Source organism: Pterocles gutturalis, unplaced genomic scaffold (assembly GCF_000699245.1).
Source record: "Pterocles gutturalis isolate BGI_N339 unplaced genomic scaffold, ASM69924v1 scaffold3224, whole genome shotgun sequence".
Classification (NCBI taxonomy): domain Eukaryota; kingdom Metazoa; phylum Chordata; class Aves; order Pterocliformes; family Pteroclidae; genus Pterocles; species Pterocles gutturalis.
This window is the reverse complement of record NW_010133028.1, coordinates 1-14,540: the sequence shown is the minus strand read 5'-3', so window position 1 is coordinate 14,540 and position 14,540 is coordinate 1. Positions and strand designations below refer to the sequence as shown.

General features: G+C 37.4%; 1 protein-coding gene across 1 annotated transcript in view; it reads right to left on the bottom strand.

The window, feature by feature from the left end:
• The window catches only part of TSSC1 (tumor suppressing subtransferable candidate 1), a gene marked incomplete at its 5' end in the record, with an annotated part of 70,882 nt that extends 57,597 nt beyond the window's left edge, over positions 1–13,285 (bottom strand). Inside the window, one exon of the mRNA XM_010081068.1 lies at positions 13,153–13,285. Coding sequence (XP_010079370.1) covers positions 13,153–13,285 — 133 coding nt within the window. The remainder of the gene's footprint in view (positions 1–13,152) is intronic.
• Positions 13,286–14,540: the final 1,255 nt, after the last annotated feature.

Below are 14,540 nucleotides of genomic sequence, written 5' to 3'. Positions count from 1 at the left end.
TAACAGAAGTGCTCAACCTGTTTTTGTAGGAGTTGAAAAAAACACATTTGCACTAGGAAAATAAATCAGTTTTCATATCTGTTTCAAGGGATTTGAGTAGGAAATTGAATTCTTAAGAGAAACAGAGGCATGCACCAACACAGAAGATGGCAGCAACTTTCAAGTATTTCATTTCAAAATGGTCTAGGAAAGGTTTTAACCAACTTTAAAAGTGCTGCTTTCCTTAGTCACCCATGTTAGATGTGGAATCTATTTTTGCTGCAGCGGTAACAACCTGACTTTAAAAAAAAAATCTGACTATTGTTACACTTTATATTGATTTTGCTTTTAAATTTCATTTTTCCTCTTCCTAGTGAGAAAAATTAATCTAGCTTTGTCCCATGGATTTAAAACAAGGATTTATCTGAAAGGCTAAAGTTAAAAACAGAAGAGGTATTCCACTGTGAGCTCCCCAGATAACATTGCTACTGTCACAGAGTTAACTCCTAGTCTTACAGGAGTTGATACTTTCAGGTAATTCCATGCCATGCCAAGGTGAGAACTTCTGAAGGATCCTATAAAAATTGGTGGTCAAAAAAGTGAGAGATGAGCTTCTCTGCACACAAAAGTTAGAGAAAAATAATTTAAGCCATCCCAAGAGGATGCTGCACTCAGAACTGGTAGTTACAACTCAGAATAAAGCTCTTGGCGTTACCACTGACATTTCTCTGAACCTAATGTGCACTAGTAGACACACAAGCCAGCAAAATACCGGGCATCCTTATAAAGGGCACTGAAAATAAAATAGAAAAGATTATTTCACAGCCTGATGAAACCTTATATGTCCATATCTCAAATGGAGAGTACAATTCTGGTGTTTGCATCTAAAGAAGGGTAAACAGAGTTGGAGAATGGCAACATAAACGAAAATTAAGGAACAACTGTCTTCTTAGGAGATATTCAAGAGGTTGGAACTATTTCACTTGGAAGGAAAATACCTTAGGAAGAACATGACCTACGTTTACAGAAACAAAAGAAAGGAAGGGCAAGGTGAAAGAAAAGCTACTACAGAGTTTTGGTAATTATTGGTTTGGAACTAGATTATCTTTAAGGTCCCTTCCAACCCAAAACATTCTATGATTCTATGAAATCTTCAATATTAGAATGAAGTGGCCCTCACTGAAATAGTACAAGACAAGTTTAAAAAGAAAGTGTGGAGAGTTTGACCAGTGAGTAGTGGACTGAAAACCAATGTTACAAAAGTCTGTGGTGGAAGAGAGTCTCAACTGGTTCAAAAAGGGTTTAAAGACTGGTCTATAAACCTGTCTACGCTGTTCTACATAGGATCTCCTGTTGATGTTCTAGGAGTCATGATACTAGTACAGATGAAAAAAATCACTGGTCTGATTAACAGGTTAGCACTATTCCACTTGTAAGGAAAAGGTAAAGGTAGTTCTTATGCACTTAAGGTTAACTCTCACAGAAACAGCAGCAAAGTGCCCTGCTGCATCTCATCCATCCACTCCATTACAAAAACAGTTCACGCTAATAAACAAGAGATCACTGTGTCCTTCCCCCAGCTCTGTAGGTTTTCCACTAGAACTGATAGTTACATCCAATAAAGTCTTTAATTCCATACAAGCAAAGGTTACTCTGATAATCAGGTTAACTAGGTTTCCTTCCCTCCTGATCTATTTTGGAGATAAAAATGACGATACCTCAGCAGCTCTTCCTCTGTTCCCCTCAAACCCCAAAGCAGAAACAGTTGGGAAGTTTGTACTAGGCTTCGTAATAGCCAATTCTTAAACGAGCCATATTTCAAAACAAAAGGAAGACACAGACCAGGAATGAAACACACACAGACAAATTTTGGAGCACTGAAGACATTCAGTGGAGAAAAGGAGGCTACACTCCAACTACTCATGATGTTCTTGGACTATCTCTGGGCACCACTGCCTGAAAGTGCTGGATGGCCCACAGCCAAACTGCTCAGGGAGCATCCTAACAGTTTAACAGCAGGCACTACTTCAGTTCAGTCCCCAGGTCAATCCCATGGCCCTGTTCAAGTTACTGGAATACCTATATAACCTTAAAATATTTGTCTAATATCCTGAGACTATTGATTTTACTCTACAGGTTAAAATTTCCAACAAAAAATCATTATAGAAATAATGATTAAAAAAAACCAAGAGGAGCCGAGCCAACTGTCTGATACCAAAAACTGATTATTCAATGTTAAGATTTTTACAGTCAGCAGGTTTTATCCCCCACAGGCTACCAGATAAGAGTTGTTTTCTTCTTAAATAATTTTCAGTATTAATATAGCTCCCCTATGGACACACTTTCCACATCTGCTCCCACCTTGCTTGACATCATTAAAATAAATAATTCCAAATATCAGACTTCAATGCTGTTATTTTTTTGTGATCCATTAAATCACATCCTAATTTTCAAGTTTTCAATTACATAAAGGTACTCTTGTGGCTGAGAAAATACTGTTGCAAACCAATTCACAAGTGCATAAACAATCAGCATAAATACCTTCTTTAGTTTGCCAGCACAGTTTGAAACAGTAAAAGTTAAGTCTCCAGATCACTGTTCATCTTATAGCGGTAACAAAACTAAAAGTTACACGGAACAATTTAAGAATCAACAAATTATTTCACTGATCATTTCCATAAATGGCACAGAAAGGAAGAAACGTAAAATCATAGAATGATTTGGGTTGGAAGGGAACTTAAAAACCACTGAGTCCCAAAGACGTGCCATGGGCAGGGACACCCTCCACTAGCCCAGGTTGCTCAAAGCCTCATCCAGCCTGGCCTTGAACACCTCCAGGGATGGGGCATCCACAGCTTCCCTGGGCAACCTGTTCCAGTGTCTCACCACCCTCACAGGAAAAAACTTATTCCTAATGTCTACTCTAAATCTACACTTTTTTCAGCTTAAAATTGTTACTCCTTGTCTTATCACTATGCTCCCTGATAAAGAGTGTTTCCCCATCTCTCTGTAGGCCCCCTTTAAGTACTGGAAAGCTTCTAAAATGGCTCCCCAGAGCCTTCTCTTCTCCAGGCTGAACAACCCCAACTCTTTCAGCCTGTCCTCATAGGGGAGGTGCTCCAGCCCTCTGACCATCTTTGTGGCTCTCCTCTGGACTCACTCCAATAGGTTCAGGTCTTTCTCATGTTGGGCACCCCAGAGCTGGATGCAGTACTCCAGGTGGGGTCTTACAAGAGCAGAGTAGAGGGGCCAAATCATCTCCTTTGACCTGCTGCCAATGCTTCTTTTCATGCAGCCCAGGACACGGTTGGCTTTCTGGGCTGCAGGCTCACACCACTGGCTCATGTTCAGCTTCTCATCCACCAATACCCCCAAGTCCTTCTCCTCAGGGTTGCTCTCTATCCATCCTCCACCCAGCCTGTATTTGTGCTTGGGATTGCCCTGACTCAGGTGCAGGACCTTGTACTTGGCCTTGTTGAATTTCACGAGGTTTGCATTGCCCCACCTCTCAAGCCTGTCAAGGTCCCTCTGGATGGCATCCCTTCCCTCCAATGTGTCCACCACACCACACAGCTTGGTGTTGTCGGCAAACTTGCTGAGGGTGCATTCAGTCCCACAAAGAAAAGGAACAGAGTCTCAGGAAAGTAGGGGGAGTTGCCACAGATACAGAAAAACCAAAATGCAACATAGAAACTACTAATCAAAAAACCATAACAGGCTGACATTTAGTCACAATAATAATTTTTTCTACTTACAGACACTAAATGGTACAGAAAACACCTACAAAATGCTAATACCTAACGGCTGTATCTTACCACTTTAACATTTCTACAGCTGCCTTCCACAGAACTGATTGCATAAAGGCTATATACCACCTTGCCTTCCTGCTTTCTCACAAGTTATTGCAGCTGTATGCCTGTCCTTTAAGTGACATAACCCTTATTTGTTTTTTGAGATGTCCTTCCTTCAGGATCTCCTTATTTCTCCAATTATACTATTTCGTTCATTTCTTCACTTTGCCTTTCAGTAAGCATCTCCCCTATCAGATCTGTGGTGAAGTTAACAGTACATTAGCACTGCCTACAATTATTCTCTAGAGATACGGTCATTTACTTTCGCACCCCCAAGCATATCCTTCACCTGCACACAAGAGATAGGCTGAAGCAGCTGCTTACAATCACTTCCTAAAAACTCACCTTTACAATAATGGAGAAAGCTTCCTAGATCCAATTAGAGGTTCATTTTATTTTCTACCAATTAAGAACTTTTAGTCTGTGTTATTTCTCTATTTCCTCCCCTGAATCTACCCATAGCTTCGTGTAAACCCACCAGTTTGCCTTACCCCTTAACTTCTCAAATAATTTTATCATCTCTTCTAAGAATCTGTAGAATATCTGCCAGAACGCAGAAACTACCCAAGTAGGTATCCATCATGTAGTATCAAAATTTAAACAAACTACTAGTTTCTCACTGACATTCTAGATAGATTGATCAGTATCTCAGAGCAACACGTGTACATGAGTTTTTGTTCTAGTTTATAGGATATAACAAAAGCTATATTCAGGTTCTGCAAAGAATAAACTATTGGATTAAGAGTTCCCTTTATATTTACAAATCAATTATTCTTGAGTGATAGTTTGCCCTAAACACATCATCATGAGCATTCACCCTCTACCAAGTATTTTTCTGTGCAGAGATCAGACCCAAGTAATTCAAGAAGAAGCCATCCATTGCTGACAAACTGGCACTGCTGCAACACTCTTCAAAAGGCCAACAGGAAAACCCCTCTGCTTCCCCTATTCTTTTAAAAAGTAAAGTTCAACTGTATCGTTAAGTATGCAGGAAGTGGTCTGCCTCCATTTTATTTTAACAGTATCCTAAAATGAGAGGGATGGGATGTATAAAGAGGAGAGGAGATTAAAAGGAAGTTCTACATAACAAAGCATATGCAAGACACACACACTCACAAAAAACACATACAATCTGTACCTACCGCTGTGAAGTTACCTAACTGGTAAATTTTTCAAACACCTGATGACAGTGCATTATAAACCAGACTGACAAAGACAATATAATTCAGAAATCAACATATTTCCAAGTATTCCCCAACTTCATCTTAATGCAGAGATCCCACTTTTTTTCAGCCAACCCTAGAGCTGAGGCTTCCATCACCTACTACATACAAAAATGATATTAGACACACACTATTCTGCTGTCTGTTGGCATTTCTCCCTGCCTCAGAACACCATTAAAAATCCATTCAAATGGCTTTTCTATTTCCCCTCCTGTAGCCTGAAACTTCAGCAATACCAAGAGCGCATATGAATTGCATTCCAATGAGGTCTAGGGCTTTGTCAGGTTTGCATTGTTCTAGTTCCCAAGGGACTCTGCTCTAGTGTGATCTACAGGGTTTTGGCATTTCACCTCATCACAATGAAAAATTTATCCTAGCATAGGCTAGGATGCTCTTTCGAATAGTGAAGCAAGGCTTCTTTCAAACTTTAAGTAGTAATACAGATGTGAAATAATTTTCACCTTTGCAGGTGAATAGGGGTCTTGGATGGCTACCAATGTCTTGCACATTTGAAGACTAATTTATTTTAATTTTTAAATGTATTATTATGTTTAGTGTATCATTCTCCTCATTGGTTTATATCATCATTTGGAGGGTACATTCTTGACCCTCACCCTACCTCATTATTCTTTTCTGTTATTTAAAAGTGCATTTCTACTAAGATGCTATAATCTCCTTAATTATTGTCCCCTTTCTTATTCACTTCTTTAAAGTGTCACTCCTGTCACAATTTAATTTAAAGGAAGTAAAAACTTAGTCAACTGACTATAGCTAGTCAGAATAGCAAAAAAGAAGGAAGGTGTTAAGTTCATAAATTGTTTTGACAGGGATTTTTCCATTAAACACAGCATCCTCCATTTTATTTCTGGGCCACTGTGTAGCAAATTATTTGATTTCTGCTTTGTTGAACATAACTTCAAGATATTAATAAATATCTGAGGCAAATAAGGGTGCATAGATTTTGATATTAAGCATTAACAAACTAAAATGCAACTGTAGCACTCTACCTTATTACCACCTTGTCGTCACCCAAAACCCTCAGTACATTGTACTCTTCTCTCAGCAACCCATCCTTTTAGCTTTTATTTTTTAAAACTACTCTGTATCATACTGAACTTCAACAATCTAATTTAACTTCTAAAGCTAGAAGACTACCAAATTCATTTCCGCCTTAATTCTTACCTATTTTAATAAAGTTGCAAGTAGCAATCTTATCCTGTTCAAGGAACATTCCCCTCCCATTTTAATTCAGTTGACTTGCCAAAGTAGAGAGGAAAGACGATGCATCAATATGTCACAACTCTCACAGTGCACAAATTCATCTAGATACCTCAAGTATTAATTTTACAAAGACTTCTTCCCCCAGCCTCAAGTTATTCAGATTCTAATCCTTCTTTTCCCTCTTAACACCTAGCTTCTTTCAGATATTTATGCATTTTCCTCCCTTCAGTTAGGGAATCTGGGATAAAAAACAGTCTTCACAATTCTTATAATGCTCACAACACTGAACAGCTGCCAAACATATTTGGAACACACAAAAAAAGTTTCATCTCCATGTAATGACTGCCTGAAATAGGTAGCTCATGTGTCAGGGATTTTTACTGATTTTAAATTGTGGATCTGAACAATACAATTATGTTACTAAAACAGAGGAAAGCCACTAGGTTCACAGGTTGTTATGCTGGGAAGTCCCCCTCCACGACCATAAAGTTTAAAAACCATAGGAAATCATATTTATTTATTAAAATAGAGATACAAAACTAAACTTACAAAGTGTTACCTGTTACTAAATCAGTTTTAATGATTTATCAAAAAACATTATATGTTTTATGGTGCTTTGGCTACATCTAGACTACCATTTGAATACAAGACAAGCAATTTTTAATGGCAAAGGTGGCAAATAATGAAAAGCAAAAAACATCACCTCTGATCAATTCCTAGATTTACCAACTACACATCTTACCTATAAGCAATGCGAGTGAGCACAGGAATGGTCAATACATTTCTAGCATACAATATTGCTGAATATATTAGAAATGTGTAGCACAGGCAAGCACTATGCCTCCAGCAGGCAAGACTACACAGAACTAGTAAAGCTGTCACTTGATAATAATATAATCCTCCTGTAACACCAGTAGTAATAGTACAAAATTCTGTGATATATACCGATCGTTGGTGAGAGGGGGGACTGCTATAATCAAGACAGGAACTGAGTAGAATAAGTTGTCCCTTTGCAATTATGCAATTTTTCTAAATCGGTATTCTTAATGTCTGTGCATGGGGAGGGGTGGAGAGGTAGTCGCATAATTTTTGTCTTGATGTTAAAACAAAACGGCCTATAAAATGGAATCTCTGGTTAATAACCAAAGATGTATTTGTTCCAATGCTATTGGAACCAGTATCATCTAGTTAATATCACCATCCAGAATGAAAAGATAAGGCTTTATTAATGATGCAACATCAAAATTAGAAATCAAAGTAGTAAATACTGATGCTAAACAGGCAAAGGAGTTTTCCTGGGTTTTGACTTCACAGAAAGGAAGGGGTTTTTTATTTTTAAAAGCTATTATATAATGATACTTCAGTAAAATATCTTGAACAAAAGAATACAGAGCAGCATTTAAATTAACTTCATTCACTGTTCAGAGAACACAGTTCCCAAACTGCATATCCAGCAAGGATTAAGATTTCTCTGTAACTTCTTTAGAACAAGAAAGTTATCTAAGCCACTTTGTTTTACTTTGTAGGTTAGTTACTTTTCTTGAAAGCATAAGAATTTACAGAGATCGCAGAATCAATATGCCAGTAAATATTCCGATGGACTTAATGCGAAAGGGCAGTAACTTTATTTGACCTGTCTACCAAAAATAAGAGAGGAGAGCCTGCTTACAATTGTTGAAATATACTGTATTTGGCACTTCTGACAGATGTTGCCTAGAGTTCCTCAAAAATAAAAGCTCACCTCAAAATTATGACTGACCTGTGGTTGCTGGCAAGTTTAGCCATTTATGGGGAAAAAAACCAACCTGAATTATCGTAAGTCAGCACTTAAAAATAAACCTAGTGGACCACAAGAAAAATAATTTTCACTGACATGGAAGCTTAGATATTAGGACTCATGAACACGTGACTTTTCTCTTCAGTAGATTAACAAAAACAGTAATAAACTACATTTTAAATTTACTTCCTTATGCCTCTTTCACTTATACGTCTCAATGACAAGTAAAAAGATGTCACATATCCATGAAGCAGGGAAAAAAAAAAAAAATTGTAAATCCCCCAGAGAGAGACAGAGTCAAATTGTTTCTACATTAGTATCACTCCTTTTGAAGGAGGTTTCCTACCGTGTATGATTCAGGGGAAAAAAAGCCCCATAACTATGACTCTGGAAATCAGCAGCAGGTCGAAGGAGGTGATTCTCCCCCTCTACTCTGCTCTCTTAAGACCCCACCAGGAATACTGTGTTCAGCTGTGGGGACCCCAACATAAAAAAGACCTGGACCTTTTGGAGAGAGTCCAGAGGAGAGCCATGAAATTGGTCAGAGGGCTGGAGCACCTCCCCTATGAGGACAGGCTGAAAGAATTGGGGTTGTTCAGCCTGGAGAAGAGAAGGCTCCGAGGAGACTTAATAGCAGCCTGCCAGTACTTGAAGGTACAGGAGAGATGGGGAGGCACTCTTTATCAGGGAGTGTAGTGAGAGGACAAGGGGTAACGGTTATAAGCTGAAAGAGGGTAGATTTAGGTCAGATACTAGGAGGAAATTTTTCACTGTGAGGGTGGTGAGACACTGGAACAGGTTGCCCAAGGAAGCTGTGGATGCCCCATCCCTGGAGGTGTTCAAGGCCAGGCTGGATGAGGCTTTGAGCAACCTGGGCTAGTGGGAGGTGTCCCTGCCCATGGCAGGGGGGGTGGAACTTGATGATCTTTAAAGGTCCTTTCCAACCCAAACCATTCTATGATTCCATATACATCAGAGAAAAAAAACCCTATACATATCCACGCACACAAAAAGCTTCTGATCTGTAAAATTCCACACCATCACACTTAGAAGTAGCTAAAATGCCTTCAAAGAAGTGAAGAAAGAAAATGAACCACCAAACAGGAACTTCCCATTTAAGAGTATCTTTCAACATTTGATTAAGAGCCCCGCTAAATGAATTCAAGGCCTCTCTCCACCAGAACAGTAAAAACTTCCAAACTTGATCACATCCTTTTCAAACACAGACTGCTTAAAACTTTCCATTTGATTCTTGACCCCACAAATAACCTGCTGTTACCAGCTGAATACAGGTATCTGCTTCCCTCATGCAGACCTTAGCACTCATCAGAAATTAACAAAAGACTTCGTAAAATAATATAATAAACAAAGCTTTATCCTTACAAGAGATAAGAGAAGCCAGTAACATCAGATCCCTTGTCTTTCAAATCATACAGCAAGACTGCTAGCGTTGTCTGGCTTTTTGAGGCAGTACTGTGATGGGTGTGCCCTTGGCTGGTGGACAAACCACACACCCACTCACCCAAACCACCTCGCCCCCCCCAACCTGAGGATAGGGAAGAGAATTAAAGGGGTAAAGGGAAAAAAGGACTCCTGGGTTGAGATAAGAACAATTTAACAACTAAACTACAATAATATTGAAAATAATAGGATATACAAATATACAAATGAGTGATAATCAGTGATACTGCCCCCCCACCCGATGACCAAGGCTCAGCCTGTTCCCAGATAACCATCCCAGAGCAGAGAGAGTCCCGAAACTGCGCTCACGGAACGGAGATAACAGTCCGAGGGTCCCACACCGAGAGCTGATCGGGGTGGGGGGGGTGGGAGGCCTTGGGAGAGCAACCACCTGGCGTGAGATGACCCAGAGCAAAAGAGATCCGGAACCAAAAAAGGCCGATCTTCCAGAGGGTCCTCACCTATATACTGGGCATGACGTGTATGTTATGGAATAGATTATTGGCCACTTTGGGTCTCAATGCCTAACTTAAGATCAAATCCCGGGCTAGTAACTGGGGTTGTGCTCCCTCCCAGCTTCTCCTGTTTGCAGACAGCCAGAGAAGCTGAAAGACCTTGGCAGCGCTTCAACATCACTTTTTATCAGCTTTCTTCTAAGCACAAATCCAAAACAGACTCTTGCTAGCTCTTATGAAGACAGTTAACTCTGTCTCAGCTTAACCCAGGACATTCTCCACCCTTTATTCCATACCATTCACATTATCACATGCCATACCATCACATAATCACAAGTAATATTAACTGTCAAGTAAAAAAAGAGTTTAAATGTATCAACAGCATTACAGGGGATGATAAGAACTGGATGCTGTGGAAAGATTTTTCACTGCATTTTATAAATATGTTATGATTAAGAAAAGGAAGAATAGCTAAAATCTGGGGAAGTATATTTAAAAAGAAATCTTGTATCTTGCGTAATGAGCTCTAGAAAATTAATTTGCAGTCTGAAGAACAGCAAGTCCAGATGAACGAAACACTAAAAACCACAAATTATTCAGGAATCAATATTTTTCTGTATCACTATCTGCAAAGTGTTTTAAGATGTTAATTAAGAGCCAAAATCTCTCTTCAAAGTAGGTACACAGTATTACTCTTGCTGTTCAACCATTACGATATTCTGCAAATTTACTATATGAAAGGCAGACTTCTCTTAGACAAAAAACAAAGAACAGGAGAGCTGTGAAAAAAAGTGCTCTTCAAGTGTCTGCACCTACTACATCTTTTTTTTATGAAGTAACATTAACACCTTATTCATACCTTGGTTATGCTAACTGTCTATAAGTGTGAGAAAGTAAAAGAAAATTCAGTATCTCTCCCAAAATAAAAGAGGAAATTTCCAAGATTTTTCATGAGTGCTTCACCCTATTCCATTAGCTTACTTCAGTGAGGTATGAAATGCAAAATGGACATGGTTCTACTTTTCTTCAATGCTGCATTTCACTGCTTACTTAAGTGACTTGAAAACCCAGCTATTGATAATGGACACACATCACATTTCTTCAGTCTCCCAGTTTTAACAACAGTCAACATTTGCCAGAAGTACTGGGCTCTGACACAAGAGATGGTCACAACACCTATGACTGCTCTGAACATCATCATTTGACTCATATTTCAACAAGGAAAACAGTTAAGAGTCTTTTTAAAATAACAAAAGCAATACATAAAAGGGTTTTAAAGGCTTCAGTTGCTTAATTTGGTTGCATTACTACTTGAAACAAGTTGACTGCTAAACTCAATATTCGTTATTAGTAGAAACCTATGCTGTGTGCTTTCTGGTCTATACGTTGCTATTTAAGAGTCATCAATAATCATTTAAGAATCAGATCTTGTTTTCTGCAGCAAGTTTATGCCTGATGATTCTAAATGAAGATGTGTGAAGTAAAAACAATAAAGCCTACTGCTCGAAAACTAGGTAAACTAAATCTAGAACACAAAGAAGCCAGAATAGAAAACATGTATATGAATAATTAGGTCTAGTACTGGAAATCAGAAGTCTCACAGAAATTTAGAGCGTTTGGATAGAAGATTAATTGAAAATCCTCTCTGGGAGAGAGCTTACTGAGATTGCTAGAATTAATATGCATAGTGTTATAAAGAATTGCTGTAACATAAAACTCCAATATAGGCCTTCTTGAGAAAAGGGTATAAAATTATTTGGTTTCACCATACTTTCTAGAACACACTTGAACTCAAAAAAAAGACACAAATTGAATAAATGGTTAACATTAAGTGGTACATTACATACATAAAATACTGGACTTGATAAGCCATCTCGTATCTTGCTGTTCAGGTATATAGGGAAAAAGAGTTACGTAAATTCTTTAAAATGTTTCACACTATTCCTTAAGGAAAAAAAAAAAAAAAACCACAATCAACTTAGGCTAGAGGAAGAAACTGGAAACTCTATTTTGGTTTTCTTTAAAAGGACACTTCAGACAAGTTTCTCAGATTTTTCTCTGAAACTAGCCCAAAAATTACTAGAGATGACTTAGGAATTATGTCCAGTAAGTCAACCACAGAATAAAAAGTAATCAAAAAAGAGTGTTTCTACTTAGTCAGTGTTCTTACTTAGCCAAAATGATCACGATAATCTTCAGTTTATAAAAGAGAAAAAGCTCTTTACTAATTCTCTTAATATCTTCTATAACTGTCTTCAAAAGTTAACGTAAGATTCATGAAAGGAATTTAAATTTTATCCCTTTTATTTCAATCCAAAAGAACTAGGAGAATCGAGCAATCCTGGAACCTTCTCTCTAACATAGCCACAAGGTTGAGCAGCACGAATTCACATCTCTATACTGTTGTCCATAGATGCACAAAGCCTGAAACTCACTACCTTATTCTTACATTCTTGGACTGTATTTCCATGAAAAAATGGACTCATATTTACTAGAATAAATAATATTTATTCCTATTGACAGCACAGATTTCTTGCTTGTCACAGAGAAAAAGTACTCCATTCCCCAAGTGACGCAAGTGGATTTTTCAAGCCTCATGACAGAAAATCTTCACATCTGCCTCACCTAGGAAATGCAGAGAGATTCTTCATCTCAACAGCTGTGCACTTAGGTTAGGTTACACAAGGAGAATTCCTACTGTTTCTGATGAGATATTTAGATAAGAATTTATAGTTCTCTGTGGGCATATCTGCATTTAACATATGACAAATAACATTATATACAAACTTCACCTGCAATTTTAAATAGAGCTTGATGCTGGCATGATGCTATTTTGAAAGACATTTACTTCCACTTTCAAAAGCAAACATATAAAACAATAAAAAGAATGATACGTAAAATAACAGGAACATATTTTATTTGCCACGCTTTGCATTAATCAGGCAAGCAATACTTCTACTTTGCTGCTTTCCTTGACATGAATGCAAAAGTAGACTTCTAACCAAGATGACTTAAGGATATGAGACAAATGAAGTACAGGTAAAGGTACAGAAGATTTTTTTTTAAAAACGCCTGTGTTGATAATTCTAATTTAAAGTGTTTACACATAGCTAGATGTTCAATCTTTGCACACTCAAAAGTATCAAAACACTTGAACAAGTTTAACATGGTTAGAAAAGACTTACTTTTATTGTAGCAGGTTGCTAGCACACCTTTATCTGCAGGACTGGTACTAATGTGCCAAATTTCACCCACTTGATGAAGGAGAACGTTTTTGTTTATAATGTTATTTTCATCATCAAAATCTATGATATGAATCTGCAAGTACAACAAAAGAGAACATTAGGATTTCAAATGTTTTCCTGTGGGTCTTAATTATACACAATGACTGCACAAAACAATTTAATGAGATTTTTATAACCGATATCTACTTTAATTAATTGTTATAGTAACAATTTATTATATCATTGATTTCATACAGGATATATTTTTCTAGAAAAGCACAAGTAATTTCCCTGTTTTGAGAAAATATTATGTTTATTCTTCTCAATTTTCCAACTTAAAGCTTCAAGGTGATTTTTCATTTTATGGCTCATAGTAAATAAGCCACTCATTATTATTGCTATAGGAAGTGTTGAATAGCAATAAACAGAAACAACATTACAATCCTTATGTCTGCACCAATTCTGTATCTGAATCATCAAATTCAAACATCCCATGAAGACAGAAGGGGAGACAGGCAAAGGAATCATTTGAAACAATTACTGTAAGCTCCGTAAAACTTTGAGAGTTCACTTCAGCAATCACATGTCTGTACCAATATAAAAATTTATAATACTTTTTATACTACATGGAAAAATAAAATGTTGAACTGAAAGAGGAAGAAAAAAATAATGTTTAAATATATAGATAAGATTTTTTAAAGACATACATCTAGGTTTGCTCTGATTTTGATTTTTGTTTGTTTTTAAAGAGGTCTACGTTAGTCTCATTTTTCCTCACTATTTTTAGTTAGTTGTTTTTCTATAGTTGCCTCAGAAACAGAAGAAATTGAGAAAGATCCTAGCCTGGCACAACATACACAAGTAACTTTACTCATGGGACTAACTCCACTAAGCTCAACAGTGAGTAAATAAATACTAGAAGACTCACAATTTTCAGAGAACTTTATCCTCATTAAAAATTCATTAACAAAGCTGGGTGAACAATGAAGAGAAAAAAAACAAGAGACATCCTATAATAATGACTGAATTAAGTCTACTGAATTAACTACTGAATCACTACAAAAATCTTAGCTACACAGTATTACAGAAGTTTTTTTTAAATTACAGCAGATACATAGGTCTCGACTTAGTCTAAATTGGTAATATTACACACTTTTTTTTTTTTCAAGGGCTGAGTTTACATGCTACTCTGTTCCTTCTCATACAAATGCTGTCATCAGCAACTTGTCCTTGAAATATAATGCTGGACCCTCATCACCTGTATGATTCTTTTGTTCTGTCAACCAAGGCATACAAACACTTCTGCAGTTGATTAGCAAGTTCTCATTTCAGACTTAAATGCTTCTATA